At 46.1% G+C, this 15,128-nt stretch overlaps 2 protein-coding genes across 3 annotated transcripts in view; one reads left to right on the top strand and one right to left on the bottom strand.

The window, feature by feature from the left end:
• The first annotated feature begins 270 nt into the window (after positions 1-270).
• On the top strand, positions 271-10,030 carry tmem30c (transmembrane protein 30C). 2 transcript variants are annotated; one of them, XM_017470339.3, is made up of 7 exons: positions 274-589; positions 2,234-2,350; positions 3,368-3,475; positions 3,761-3,851; positions 4,758-4,901; positions 5,799-6,011; positions 8,235-10,030. In XM_017470339.3, exons 1-7 carry the CDS (start codon positions 392-394, stop codon positions 8,420-8,422), a joined length of 1,059 nt encoding a protein of 352 aa, XP_017325828.1. In that variant the 5' UTR covers positions 274-391; the 3' UTR covers positions 8,423-10,030. The 2 variants fall into 2 exon arrangements, with proteins under 2 accessions (XP_053536686.1, XP_017325828.1); XM_053680711.1 differs by lacking the exon at positions 4,758-4,901 and having other exon boundaries at positions 271-589.
• Positions 9,996-15,128, bottom strand: part of dcbld2 (discoidin, CUB and LCCL domain containing 2) — a 25,339-nt gene continuing 20,206 nt past the window's right edge. Inside the window, exons 8-15 of the mRNA XM_017470338.3 lie at positions 14,874-15,089; positions 14,380-14,504; positions 13,794-13,941; positions 13,581-13,715; positions 13,369-13,462; positions 11,968-12,014; positions 11,758-11,871; positions 9,996-11,660 (exon numbers count right to left, since the gene is read on the bottom strand). Of these exons, the coding sequence (XP_017325827.1) occupies positions 11,287-11,660; positions 11,758-11,871; positions 11,968-12,014; positions 13,369-13,462; positions 13,581-13,715; positions 13,794-13,941; positions 14,380-14,504; positions 14,874-15,089 (1,253 nt within the window). The 3' untranslated portion in view covers positions 9,996-11,286. The remainder of the gene's footprint in view (positions 11,661-11,757; positions 11,872-11,967; positions 12,015-13,368; positions 13,463-13,580; positions 13,716-13,793; positions 13,942-14,379; positions 14,505-14,873; positions 15,090-15,128) is intronic.

The following is a 15,128-nucleotide window of genomic DNA, read 5'->3' on the forward strand; positions in this document are numbered from 1 at the left end:
TATACCGAGCGCACACACACACACACACGCAAAGACGATGTCATATATAGATGTTCTCTGAAGGCAGGGTTTAGGAATGAGGAGTGGTTCGCTCGTAATGGGGAAAACGATGTAAAAAATAGTGTTCGTGAAACACGGGATTTGATGTAGAGTGAATGAGGAGATGAGGGCGTGTGTGCGTGCGTGCGTGTGTGTGTGTGTGTGTGTGTGAGAGAGAGAGAGAGTGAGTGTGGGGCGGTTGGGGGTTAATAAGTAACAAAGGTTCCAAGGTTCACGTACACGCATGGGACTCTGGGAATTAAACAGGAACACAGGAAGAGACAGAAATACCTGTTGTGCTCTTTTTTGATCCAGTGTTTTCGAGACTGTGTGTGTGTGTGTGTGTGTGTTGATGGGTAAGGTGCAGGTGGGAGTCGGGTCGTTCGCCCGGAGGCCCGATAACTCGGCCTTTAAACAACAAAGGCTGCCGGCGTGGTCTCCCTCCCTCGCGCCACACACCGTGCTGCCGATCTTCTACTCCCTCTCTCTGGTGTGTGTGCTGCTTGGCGTCTGGCTCCTCATAACAGTCCAGAACACGTATCAGCTGAAGGTGAGCTATTCTGTGTGGAAGTGTGTACGTGGGAAATGTTCCTATCGTTCATTTTAACGTTAACGCGTAACTACAACCAGGAAGTGATAATGTTCCCGAACCATGATTGGAGTCGATCGGTGATCGTTCCTGGTGTCTTATCTTCTCGGCGGAACGTTTTCCTTTTGCTGATTTGAGGTGTTCAGGACTAAACGTAGTACAAATGACATCAGACTTAGTAAAGTACCAGTCAGAATGAACCACCTGCTTACTTCAGCTCCTCTTTGACCTCAGAAACCGAACTGACCGCTATCAGTCCTTTTATTTCATAGACGCGACCCGTCAAACGTTTACACACACTCGTCCTTTATTATTTTTATTTCTACACATTTCAGAATAATATTAATAAAGTCATCAAAACTCTGGAAGAACACAAATGGAACTATGGGAATTATGTCATGATTAAAAAAAAAAAATCTAAATAATTGAGTATTTTATCGGTCGGGTGTCCACAAACTTTTGACCGGCTCGCGTACGCTCGGTGAGTGATGATAGTAGTGAGATAATCATGATCTACACCTTACTGTGAAAAGGTATTCAACGTTATAAAGCGTAAAAAGTCCAACAAAGAAACTAGGACTACATGGAACTTTTAGTTTGAATTAAATTGTGTTTTTAAATATACGTTCACTGAGTACTTTATTAGGAACATCTGTACACATGCTCATTCATGCAATTCTCTAATCAGCCAATCGTGTGGCAGCGGTGCGATGCAAATACAGGTGAAGACTGGAGAAACGCAGCCTGGTCTGATGGATCTCGATTTCTGCTGAGACACACAGATGTTAGGGTCAGAATTTGGCAGCAACAGCATGAATCCATGGACCCAACCTGCCTTGTGTTAACAGTCCAGGCTGGTGGAGGTGGCGTAATGGTGTGGGGAATGCTTTCTTCGAACACTTTAATACCAATCAATCATGGCTTGAACGCCACGCCCTATCTGAGTATTCCTGAACATGTGCATCCCTTCATCACCACAATTTACCATCTTCTAATGACTGTGATCATTCCAGCACGATACTGCACCACGTCCCAAAGCAAAACGTCTCAAACTGGTTTCACGAACATGACAATGAGTTCAGTGTTCTTCAGTGATCCTCCCAGTCACCAGATCTGAATCCAGTGGATCACCTTTGGGATGTTGTAGAACGGGAGATTCACAGCATGAAAAAAACCTGCAGGAATTGCGTGATGCAATCATGTCGACATGGACCAGAACCTCAAAGGAAGGTTTCCGACATCTTGTGGAATCCATGCCATGAAGAATCGAGTCTGTTTATAGAGCAAAGGGACCGGGACTACCCAGTATTAATATACTGTTCCTAATAAAGTGCTCAGTGAGGGTATATATATTAATATTCTTTATTAATATCAGATGGCACGATTTTTTTTTAAACCAGTCAGTGCTCGAATGCGTTTCGGTAGTAGTGACTGCAGTGAGGCCAGTAAGGAAAGCTTGTAGTTGTGAGAGTGACGGAGGTAAGTCTGGACCTGCAGCCAGGTCACTGGAGCTGAAGAGTTAAATCTGGTATATCGACACCGTCGCTAATATAAAAATAAACCGAATGCTGAATTTTCTATCATTTTTTTCCCCCCGTGTACAAGGTTGACTACACAGACGCTGGTTCGTGTGGCGACTGCTTAGAGATGCGCAAATATCCCACCAACGCCACTACCGAGTGTAACTGTGTTGTCAACTTCAGTGTCCCAAAGACCGTCCTGGTAAGTGTGTGTGTGTGTGTTATAGCTAGCAAGACACTGAGAAGATTGTATTCTTGAAGGATTTTATGATAAACTGGGTTTTGATTTCGGACCTCAGTTCCACATGGACGTTCTCGCCGTGGTCGCTGGGACTACGGTTGCTGCGGTGGCCTCGGGACTGCGATTACCACATGCACTCGGGTCTCCCTTAGTGAACAGTGGACTAGTTCAACACACAGACTTCATATAAACACCATAATGAACTTTCTTTTACTCTCACACTATCCGTCGTCACCCAGACGAGGACGGGTTCCCTTCTGAGTCCGGTTCCTCTCAAGGTTTCTTCCTCGTATCATCTCAGGGAGTTTTTCCTCACCACCGTCACCACCGTCTCGCCCAATAGGGATAAACTCACACACTTAAAATCTCTATCCTGTGTTTATATGTTTAAGTAAAGCTGCTTTGAGACAACGTCTGTTGTTAAACGCGCTACACTATAGTTCACTGAACTGATCTTGACCTTCTGACCTCTTCCAGGGCGATATAGAGTACGACAGTTCTGTGAACAAAGCAACTTTTTCGAGTCACTAGCTGTAACGACGTAGTAGATAAGAACAAAAGTCCATCCAAAAGCGTACACAGTTCGCCGTCCGGACGCCATCCGGCGAACATCTTCAAACCTGTCTCACGGCGCGTTATAATTACACCCTGAACGTACACCCGAAAACGCCACACGGGGTTACACGTGGACAACGTGGTTTAATTTAGCACGTTAATATTTATTTGCTTTCTCGTGCTCTAGCAGCCGGCGCCTTGCCTTTCAGACTAGTCGATGCCAGGCTTCATCAATTCCGCTGCCACGGTTATGGAATCCCAATGAGGATTCATCAATTATCATGAGGAAGTTCGCTGGCTGGAGGACGACAGTGTGCCAGGTTTTTGGCTGATATACACCGTTGTATCTTGTTGTTCGTACGAACACCTGTCGGACAGAGAGAGAAAAACAAAGCTGATGTGGTTGTGCTGTGTGTCTCTCAGGGGGATGTCTTCTTCTACTATGGCCTGATTAATTTCCACCAGAACCTGCGTAGGTACATGGACTCCCGCGATGATGCCCAGCTGGTCGGGAGGAAGAATAGCCTGAAGGTGCTCGACATCCCGCTGTCTCTGTTTGTCTCCGTCTCTCCTTATCCTGTGGCTTTTTTCTTTCTCTCTCTCTCTCTCTCTCTCTCTCTTCCTGTCAAGAATTGCGCTTTGATCCGGAAAGTTTTCCTTATTAGTCCTCTTTTTCGACACACCTCCTCAGGTCCGAGTCCATACGCAACCAGTCACACCACTGATCTTCCTTCTGCTCTGTCCCTTTGTTCTCGTTTGCAGCCGTGTCCATCAATGCTGGTAATTAGATTGATTCGTGTGTCTTGTCCTCTGCAGGCCCCCAGTTCGTACTGTGAGCCGTTTGCTTATGATACAAATGGCGTGCCTATCGCCCCCTGTGGTGCGGTGGCGAACAGCATGTTTAACGGTAAGATTCGTTTGTAGGAACGATGATACATCACACTATGATCGGGACAATACACTGTTATGAGGCGCAAGGAATCAAACACACAATCCTTTATTAGTCCTAGATTATGTAGATCGTCCATCTGTGTTACCTGTTAGTTAAAAAAACAAAACCCCACAATGAGTGCGTCGATATAAAATCGTGAGTGGCGTTCGCGAGTAAACGAGACCGTCTCGCCGTATCCGTTCGACGCCCGTGGACCGGATACGCGCCGTGACGACGTCACGTGACCGAATCCGCGTCCGTTCGGACGACTCGCAAGCTCCTGCGAATGTCGCGGCGTTTCCTTGATTTTCGCGTTCAATAATTCTGCGACGGCCAAATCCTGAACGGACCGTTCTATGGACTGCCAGTCAAAAGTTTACGGACACACTATGTTTAAACATTTTGGTTCGAATGCTATCCGTGTAAATGCTTTTAAATCTAACCGATAATAGCTGAATGGAGGAAGGTTTGTTATGAAACGCTTAATGGATTGAGAAGTGTTGAACAATCGACATCGAACGAAGAAATCTTTTAGTTCACTTTTAATAGTAACCCTGTTTGAGTGTTTTATCTCTCTGGCGGTTACAGCGATTAAAGTGGGATAAAACGTAAGAAACTGGCGTACGTCACGTGTCAGTCGTTATATATCGTGTTAGAACTGTGCTGTATTTACTCCCACTCATCATCTCCCTGACGTGCGTCTCCTGCTCCTGGGTTTATGGGATTTGCTGGTCTGTTGTTGTTGTTGTTATTATTATTATTATTATTATAGTGAGAAAGGTGGGGGGAAAGCAATAGTTTTTGTTCTTTTCCTCTATCACGCAGAGCTTTCTAATTCTTGGACTTGTTTACGTTTGTTTGTTTCATCCTTCTGGATCTTAGACTCGTTCGCGCTGCTGTATCATCAGTCTGTCGGTGCCGAAATCGCCGTTCCGCTCCTCAGAAAGGGCATCACCTGGTACACGGACAAAAACGTCAAGTTCCACAATCCCCAAACAAACTCGACACTCCAGCAGGCCTTCGAAGGTATCTCGGCACACGCACTCTCACACACAGCTGGGCACACACTCGCTTTTCAGATCATCGATCGATGACCTTCAGCAAGGTCGTCGTTAGAGAGTCACGTTTGGGATCGTTTTAGGTTAAATGGCGATAATGTTAATTGCACGCGTTGCGATTGTGTTTTAAAATTCAATGCAACAACGAGCACCGTGATACACCGGTCGAAATGGCGCATCCAGCAGCCTCCGTGACAGGATATGAGACCCCACAACCGACGATAACCTTTGTTTGAGCCGGATGACGGTGTGAAATGATAGCAAATGACACGGTGACGCATCACCTTCGATGACGACGTGGTTTTCGAGAGTTGATCAGTTGCGTTCAGCCGGACTACAACGTTCCGTCGAGAATGGAGCAGTGGTGGGTCAGTGGTTAAAGGCTCTGGGTTACGGATCAGAAGGTCGTGAGTTCAAGCCCCAGCACTGCCAAGCTACCACTCTTGGGCCCTTGACCAAGGCCCTTAACCCTCAACTGCTCAGATGTATAAATGAGATAAATGTACGTCGCTCTGGATGAGGGTGTCTTCTAAATGCCATAAAAGTAAATGAAATGGATTACCATGTCATCTAAGGGATCATGTGACATTCATGAGTAAAAGTATCCTCCGAATTTTCCGTTATATGCGCAATATTATGCACATTTGGGAAGAAAATAACACACTTATAATAACAAAACAACCGATTTGCTCACAATTGGCTATTTAGAGTAAAAAAAAAATCTGGCGTTGTGAGTGGGATTTGCGCACGCTGTATGCCACCGCAGGAGACGCATCTTGCGGTATTAAGGTTAACGATTAATCGATCATTAATTTAAATGACGATCGATCGTTGCAATTTGTCTAAGTTGACATACCTATTTCAGGTACCGCTCGGCCGTCGTACTGGCAGCAGCCGGTGTACGACCTTGACCCTACCGATCCCAACAACAACGGCTTCGTCAACGACGATCTGATCGTGTGGATGAGAGAAGCGGCCTTCCCCAACTTCAAAAAGCTCTACGGCATTCTCAACCGCGCTCATGCTCCCTTCTCACACGGCCTGCCTGCTGGCAGCTACAGCGTCATCATCTCCTATAGTATCCTAACACCACAGTGCTGTTCTTCTCCGTCACCTTCTTGGTCAGACGGTGTTGATTATGTGGCTCTGACAGATAGTTCAGCTCACAGCTCTGGGCACTCTAGATAAAAACGTGTAATTGTTGATATGTTGGAGTTTTATGTGAGCAGATGTTTCTTTAGGAGTCTCCATTGTCAGCACTTTGTAACAGTCGGTCTTATTTACGTTAAGAGAGAAGAAGAGAAGCTGCTGAGGAAATGTGCGTGTTTCGAGTCACTATGATGTGGTATAAGAGGAATAAAACACTCCGGGGTGTGCTGTTATTGGAAAAGAATGAGCTTTGTCACTTTAGCAACAGGAACGCATCACACGAATCCATCACGGATTATTTTTCCGATATGATTTGAATGCCCCGTTGTGTTTTAGTCCTTATACACCGATCAGCAATAACGTTCAAATGTTGTGTAGGTCCCCTTGTGCCGCCAAAACACCTGAGCCGTCGAGGCATGGACTCCACAAGACCTCTGAAGGTGTGCTGTGGTATCTGGCACCGAGACGTTAGCAGTAGATCTTGTAAGTCCTGTACGCTGTGAAGTGGGTCCTCTATGGATTGGACTTATTTGTCCAGAACATCACACAGACGCTCGATGGGACTGAGATCTGGGGAATGTGGAGGACGAGTCAACACCTTGAAGTCTTTGTCGGGTTCCTCAAACCGTTCCTGGACGGTCTAGAGTGCGCATTATCCTGCTGAAAGACACCACCACACGTCGTTAGGGAATACCGTTACCATGAAGAGGTGTACTCCGTCTGCAACCATGTTTAGGTAGGTGGTACATGTCAAAGTAACATCCACACGAACGCCGGGACTCAAGGTTTCCCAGCAGAACATTTCCCAGAGCATCACACTTCCTGGTTCCCCAGGTAAGCGACACAGGCCTCCTTCTTCCTTTGCTCCGTGGTTCGGTTCTGATGCTCACGTGCCCATTGTAGGTGCTTTCGGAGATGGACAGGGGGCCGGCGTGGGCGCCCTGACCGGTCTGCGGCTACGCAGCTCCAAACGCACCCGGCTGTGATGCTCTGTGTTCTTACTCCTTTCTATCAGAGCCAGTTTGAGCTTTTTCAGCAGTTTGTACTACTGGAGATCTTCTGTGAGATCGGACCAGACAGGCTAGCCTTCACTCCGCACGCACATCAGCGAGACTTGGGGAAGATTTGGAGTTGGATCCGCCCATGACCCTGTCGCCGGTTCACCGCTTGTCCTTCCTTGGAGCACTTTTGGTAGGTACTAACCCCTGCATACCGAGAACACCCCACAAGACCTGCTGTTCTGGACATGCTCCGACCCGGTCGTCTCGCCATCACGATTCGCCCCTTATCAAACTCGCTCAGATCCTTACGCTCGCCCATTTTTCCTGCTTCCAACACGTCAACTTCAAGAACTGACTGTTCACTTGCTGACTAAGTATCCCCCCCCCCCATCCCATCATCATTCCCATCCCATATCCCCATCCCCCCCCCCATCCCATATCCCCATCCCATCCCCATCCCATATCCCCATCCCACCCCCATCCCATATCCCCATCCCACCCCCATCCCATATCCCCATCCCACCCCCATCCCATATCCCCATCCCATCCCCATCCCATATCCCCATCCCACCCCCACCCCCATCCCACCCCCATCCCCATCCCATCCCCATCCCATCCCCATCCCATATCCCCATCCCACCCCCACCCCCATCCCACCCCCATCCCCATCCCACCCCCAATCCCCATCCCCTATCCCCTCCCCATCCCCATCCCCTCCCCATCCCCATCCCCATCCCCTCCCCCTCCCCATCCCCATCCCCATCCCCATCAGGTGCCACTGTAACGAGATAATCAACGTTATTCACTTCACCTGTGAAGATAAGGTCTTCAGTGGTTTCAATGTTATGTCTGATCGGTGTATATCACACGTGCAGCCTGTTATTCACAAAGCCGAGAAGACTGAAGGATATTAGGCAGGCAAGAGGATACTGTTCTGTTTTCTTTAATAGGCACGTGGGTGTTTGCTTCAGGCGGTGAATAAAAATAATAATCTTAAACATATGAAGAGACTCATAGACTTCTGCTGACTGTAGAAGTCATTCCCTACACCATCGTTGTCTCTTAAGACATATTAAACATGCTGTAATTTTAAAAAAAATATATTATATATATCTTTTCTGTATCCATACATTGGTCCTTAACTCTCCCAGATTTCCCTGTTCAGTACTTCCAGGGCAGGAAGGAACTCGTGCTTACCACGGTGACGTGGTTCGGTGGTCAGAATCCCTTCCTGCCCATTGCGTACCTGGTGAGCGGAAGCGTAATCTTCGCCGCGGCGGTCGTTCTAACCGCGGTGTACGTCAAGGTGGGCCGAGACGGCAAGAACATGGAGGAGTGACGGAGCAGACGGAGGATCGTGGACGATCGTGCATCCTCCGACGCCTAAATCCATTTGAAATCCACTTGAAATCCACAATATCTAAATCCACAATATCGTTATTGTGAAGGACGGATACGCGAGACGTGTCGACCCTGCACTGGGAATCCTCTCCACTCATATGAGCTGATTAAGTAAAAGTTTATTCAGAACTCTAAAAGTTTGCTGTCGGATTGTAGACCGTAATAGAAGTGTACATGACCAATCATAGGATGTACAACACATTTACACCCAGATTATACCATTGTGCCCGTAAGTTTGCACACCCCTTACAGAATCTGATCAATCTTAATACTGTTAAGAAAATAAGACGGATGATTAAAAATCCCGTGTTGGTGTTTATTTAGTCCTGTCATATAAACTATTTCACATGAGAGATGTTTACATATCGTCCACAAGACGAGATAATAGCTGAATTTCTAAAAATGACCCCATTCAAAAGTTTACACACCCTTGATTATTAATACCGTGTGTCGTTACCTGGATGATCCACGACATGATGTGTTCATGTTCTGTGAGAGTTCTTCACGAGTCCCTTGTTTGTGCCGAGCAGTTAAACTCCCCGCTGTTCTTCAGAAAAATTCTCCAGGTCCTGCACATTCTTTACTTTTCCAGCATCTTCTGCATATTTGAGCCCTTTCAAGCAGCGACTATATGACGTCGAGACCCATCTTTTCACACCGAGGACGACTGAGGGACTCGTACACGACCGTTACACAAGGTGCGAACGTTCACTGATGCTCGAGAAGGCAACACGATACATTAAGAGCCAGGGGGGTGTAAACTTTTGAACAGGATGATTGATGTAAATTGTTAAAAGATCTTATTTATTTTTTCATCTAGTACCGCCCTTGAGACACTACATAAGATAGTCACACGTCTCCCGAAAGACAAAATACTAACAATTTACACCGATGAACATGATCCTGTTCAAAAGTTTACACCCCCCCCCGCCCGCCCCCGGCTCTTAATGTATCGTGTTGCCTTCTGGAGCATCAGTGAATGTTTGCACCTTTTGTAATAGTCGTGTACTCTTATTTTGTTAACAGTATTAATATTTAGCCGATTCTGCAAGGGGTATGCAAAGTTTTGGGCACAACTGAAGATGTAGGTGCGCACTGGGATCTTTAAGGTGGAAATCAAATGTCATATCGGGGAATTATTATTATTTAACCCTATGCTCTCAGATAGCTGATGAAACTGGCTGGTGTTATAAAAGCCATATCTCAGACGAGTGTGTTATGAACGCTATACAACACATTATCAGTATCATATCTTCAAAGCCCCAGCTTTAATTCCTGCTTCTCTCCAGTAGGGGTCAGCTATCACACCACCTCAGTGTTTTAAAACTTTACTTCCACAAAGGTTTGAGAGGTTTCCTTTTGTCTAACTGTATTTCTGAATGATGTCTCAGATCCACCCTCGGACACCAGAGAGAGGTGATATATATATATATATATATATGGATTCTTTACTCGAAAATTGTATTACATCATCATATTCCCCAGCCCTTGGACCCTCGGACTCTACAATCTGTAATCATATTTTTATTAAAACTTTACTTAGCAATTTTTCTATACAGTAATTCTTTACAATCATTCTACAGTACGAACCATAATTCAATAACCACTTACAGTGAATAGCAGACACACACACACACACACACACAATTATGAATACAGTGCACATGACAGACAAAACCATCAGAACTTGTGGATATTAAAACAGACAGCTCATACGCACACTCGGAAAGTCCCAGCGATGGAGATTTCCGCTTCGGTTAATATTCGGAACTGAACACGTTAGTACCGTAAAACCGTGCAGGTCGAGTGAAGAAGATCTGCCGATTGAGATGTTCTCGCGGTAAGAATGTTAGAGCTCGACACTGCTTTCAGAGCGCATCGTCGTTCATCGGTATGGGCATCGGCGTCCGAGACTCGAGCCGGGCGTATTTACTTAATGGCAAGCACGGCGGCGTTTTGTTTTTGCCGTTCGGCACGGAAGCGTCACGTTCGGCGAGGCGAACCGAGGCAACAGTGTATCCATGACAACAGTGCATCCATATCGGCGCGCTGGAGATCTTAGGCACGGTCTTTCAGGCGAGTGGTTCTGGCACTCCACATAGCTGTCATATCTCAGCAGGAAAGTAATACGAAGAGGAAAAATAAACACAGTGACAGATTTTTGAGGCGTGAGAGCGGAATAAAAGCCGTGCTTTCGTGTAGACGGTGACGAGAACGCTCCAGAAAGCCGATGTACCGTTTTTCTAGCTAATAGCCTACTCGACTCGTATAGGGTATTAACGCTGAACATGCACCGAGCAGGAACCTATCCAGGTTCAAATGCGGGGAAAAAGGGCGTCTTTATTATTATTATTATTATTTTTATTTTTTTTGGACTTGACACAGAAGGACCCAAGAGAAATAATCATGTGACTTTCGATACAGGTTAAAATAAACAGTGTAACCCACCTTGAGCATGCACCAAGTCGTGAAGTAGACCCTACGAGTAAGACTTTGGGACTGATTCCTCTCGGCACGAAAGGAAATGTGCAGGGTACTCACAGTTTAACATCGGAGAACATTCACTCACACACACACACACACACACACACACACACATAGACACGACCTAAAACAGTAGTGTAACCGTCTCCCTGCCTGACTCATCTCTCTCAGACGTTCCTGGTGTTATTTCAGTGATAGGACTGCTGTGGCATGCTGAAACTACATAAGCACAAACATGCAGGCTTGTCCGAGTCTGATGTCAGAGTCAGTCTTGGAATCAAAGTTTTATTCGGACTCGAGCGGCACAGCTCGGTTTGGTCAGTCTATTTCCTGGCACGGCGTACTGTGGGAATTCTGAGGCACCTGGTATAGTTGGCCGTCTGTAGGCGCGGTTTGGTCGGATGTGCTTTTAGGTGTGTCGTACATGGAGCTCCCTGATTGGCTGCTGTCCGTCTGGGCTACTAATCCCCGCCCTCGGAAAGGCAGAGTGCCTCCTGATATGTGATTGGCCCTGTCGATGGTGATGGGAATGGCATACTCTGTTCCAGAGGCGGGGAGCGGTTCGGCATAGGCGTGATATTGCTCAGGGGTCAAAGGGGCATCGTACTCAGGGTCGGCTCCTTCTTCAGGCTTAAATGTTGACCTCTGACCCAGAGAGGCCATGGTACCGCTTACCAGAGGTTGCGCATATTCTAGAGAGATAAGTTGATGACATGTATTATGGTCAGGGTAAATAATAAGGACTGCACAATAATTTGGAATGCGTAAGAAATAACACCGTGTGTGTACCTGCAGGTTCTACCCGTGGTCTCTGGTGCTCAGCTCGCGCAGTAGCGCTGTAGCGCACACACTCCTCCGCATCCAGCTTAGACGGCAACAGTTGCTTCATGCTCTTCCACCACACTGGAACACACACACACAATCGGCTTTGTCAAGCGTTATCGTATCTTCACGTATACCCAATGACACCTCAGCCCACATCGTCAGCGTGTACATTACCTGTGCGGTCCCAGTGTGGAAGGTCATACGTCACGTCGGGACTTTTCCTTAGATAGAATAAAAACAGCGAATCAAATGTGTGGCTCAACTGAACAGCGCAACACTAAATGAGAACTAACCCAAAGTTCTCTCCCAGTTCTCCCCTTTCACGGTTCCATAATCAATCCCCAACCCAGTCAGGTGAACCCTGGTCTGCCCTCTCAAAATCACATCTGAGCTAGGACTGGGTAGCATAACATAGCATATAACATAGCATAGCATATAGCATAGCATAACATAGCAAAGCATAACATAGCATAGCATAACATAGCATAGCATAACAACAACATAGCAACATAGCATAACATAGCATAACATCGCATAACATCGCATAACATAGCATTGCACAGCATAGCATAACATAGCATAGCATAACATAACATAGCATCGCATAACATAGCATAGCATAACATATAGCATAACGTAGCACAGCATAACGTAGCATAACAGCATAGCATAACATAGCATAACATAGCATAACATAGCATAGCATAGCATAGCATCGCATAACATAGCATAGCATAACAGCATAGCATAACAGAGCATAGCATAGTATAACACAGCATAGCATAACATAACATAGCATAACATAACATAGCATAACATAGCATAGCATAGCATAACATAACATAGCATAACATAACATAGCATAACATAGCATAGCATAACATAGCATAACATAGCTCCAGACTCTGGGACCTTGATTTCCAAATGAAATGCAACATTAACATCCATCTTCCCCATGACTGTCTTTATGTACTGAACCAGACTGAGAGATTAAAGCCTCAGGAAACCTTTGCAGGTGTTTTGAGTTAATTCGCTGATTAGAGATCATATCAGGTCGACATTCCTGTATTATAAACTCTTTATTCGAATATACCGAGATACTGGATTTTTGAGCAGTAATCATCGAGATTGTAAAAAAAAAAAAAAAAAAGGCTTGAAATATTTCACTTCTTGTGTAATGAATCTAGAATATATGAAAGTTATCATTACTTGTCTTAATTAAGAAAATGTCAACCCCCCCCCCCCCATAAATAAATAAATAAACAAACAAATATTGTCCTAAGGGTGTCAAAACTTTTGCACTCAACCGTATAATTACTCAGAAAAGAAACGGCGGAGGATTTAAACAGCTGCAACAAAAATACGATTTCTGACGATTCTTAAGTCAGCCGTTTATTGTGAGTAATTCGTTGGTCAGGGTCATAACTAATGGCACCCGATCAGAGCTGTGGTGTAACACATCACGATACCGGTACAGTACCATTCCGTCAACCCGCCCGCTACGATATCCGCCTCGTTAGCATTTTTAAAAGCCTTATCCCCTGAAGTAAATGAGCGCGAGTATGGCTTACTAACCTGCTCTTCCACAGCCACGCAAACACGATCAACAGCACTGGAGTTGTGAGAACCACCACCAGCACAGGAAGCAACACCGCCACTAACGCCACCTCTGGAAACAGACGCACAGTAGACTAAAATAAACCATGAAACGGCGTGTAAGCTGAACATACGGAAAGAATGTCTCTGATCCACACGACGCAGTCTGATCTACAGGAGCCGGTTCTCACCGTTATGAGAGTGTGGAGGCACGGTGCTGTTTCGGACGTTGGGCGTGTGTGTCGTCTGCTCCTGTAGTGGAGGAACGGTGTTTCTTTTTGGAGGAGGAGGAGGAGGAAGGACCGGATTGTACATTCGTGGACTCGCTGACCAATAAAATCAGAACAGCAATTCAGTGTAAAGCCAAGAGGTCTCACTCGAGCCCTAACCTTAGTTAATCTTACCTGCGGGTACTTGACAGCCAAGCAGCTCCATTTTTAATGCGATCCTCTGATGCCATTGCACAGGGATTACTCTGATAAACCGTGCTTCAATAGGTGGGATGAAGTTGTTCCGTACTTCCTGAAGGTAGTTGGCATTCCCTTGGAAAACCTGTCATGAACACACGCGATCAGTGGCCACCGAACAGCAAATATTCGCCCTTCAAACCCGAGTCGACTCGACTACGCGCCATCGTTTCACTGCGCCGATCGATGCCTCGGTGTCGTAGCGGTACAGTCGAGCCATCTGTTCTGCTGATTTAAACAGAACGGGTTTACCATTCATTCCCTGGGTTCAGTCAATGCTATCGGTCCCCTCGGCGCAGTATTACATCACTGCCAGAACAATGGTTTACAACCCTCCACTTAAACGCAGCCAATCAATGGGCTCCTCGTTAAGCTCTCTGCCAATTGATGGCTATGCATTATTAATGACCGGCAAGTGCACTTAATGCCGAAACACAAAGTCTGGAAAGTCACGTTTCATGTAGAATGAAAAAATAAATAAATAAAAGACGACACAAGGACGTGTGTGGGCAGATTTATATACCTTGTCTTGATTTAAGCCTGCTTCCTGATAGGCTGTCCAGTCCTGTCCGTCACTGCTGTAGTGCACTCGATAGGCTGACACATAAAACTGGTAATCGGGTAATGCGGAGCCAGTGGTGATGATTCCTGAATAAAGAAGTAAACAGGTTCTTAGCATCCGTCCGTTAAGACTCGCACGCCGCGTCCCGATTCGCCTACTATCCGTCCTAACCGCTATCCGCGATCATAATAAGAACGTCTTGCGTGCATCTTCAAAAAATGATGCAGTTGATTAGATAAAACATCAAATACCTCGTCTTTATATATTTTCCTTTAAATACAAGCTGTATATTTTAAATACGGCCGTATATCTCTTTTGCTATACACTCGTACTAGTGCATAGTATAAGTAGGTGAATCGGGATGCAGCAACTGTCTTTCTTACGTCTTCTCTCGCCCACGCACGCTCTCTCTCTCTCGCTCTCTCTCGCTCTCTCTCTCGCTCTCACACACATACCTGTCACCCGTTTATCTTTCTTCAGGTCCACCTGTATCCACTGTTTTGTGTCGCTGTTGGCGGCTGCCCAGGGAAGCCCGGGCTTTTTAAGCCGCGCCCCTGAAGGCGCCCAGACCGAAGGCTTATCGCCATGACGACCCCACTCCCACATGGAGAAGACTGAGATCTGAGAATCACTGATCACCCCTGACTCCAGGCCCAGCGTACCGTAGCAGCCTAGAAACACAGACAATAACACGTTAAGAACATGAACTA

Source organism: Ictalurus punctatus, chromosome 6 (genome assembly GCF_001660625.3).
Source record: "Ictalurus punctatus breed USDA103 chromosome 6, Coco_2.0, whole genome shotgun sequence".
In the NCBI taxonomy this organism is placed as follows: Eukaryota; Metazoa; Chordata; class Actinopteri; order Siluriformes; family Ictaluridae; genus Ictalurus; species Ictalurus punctatus.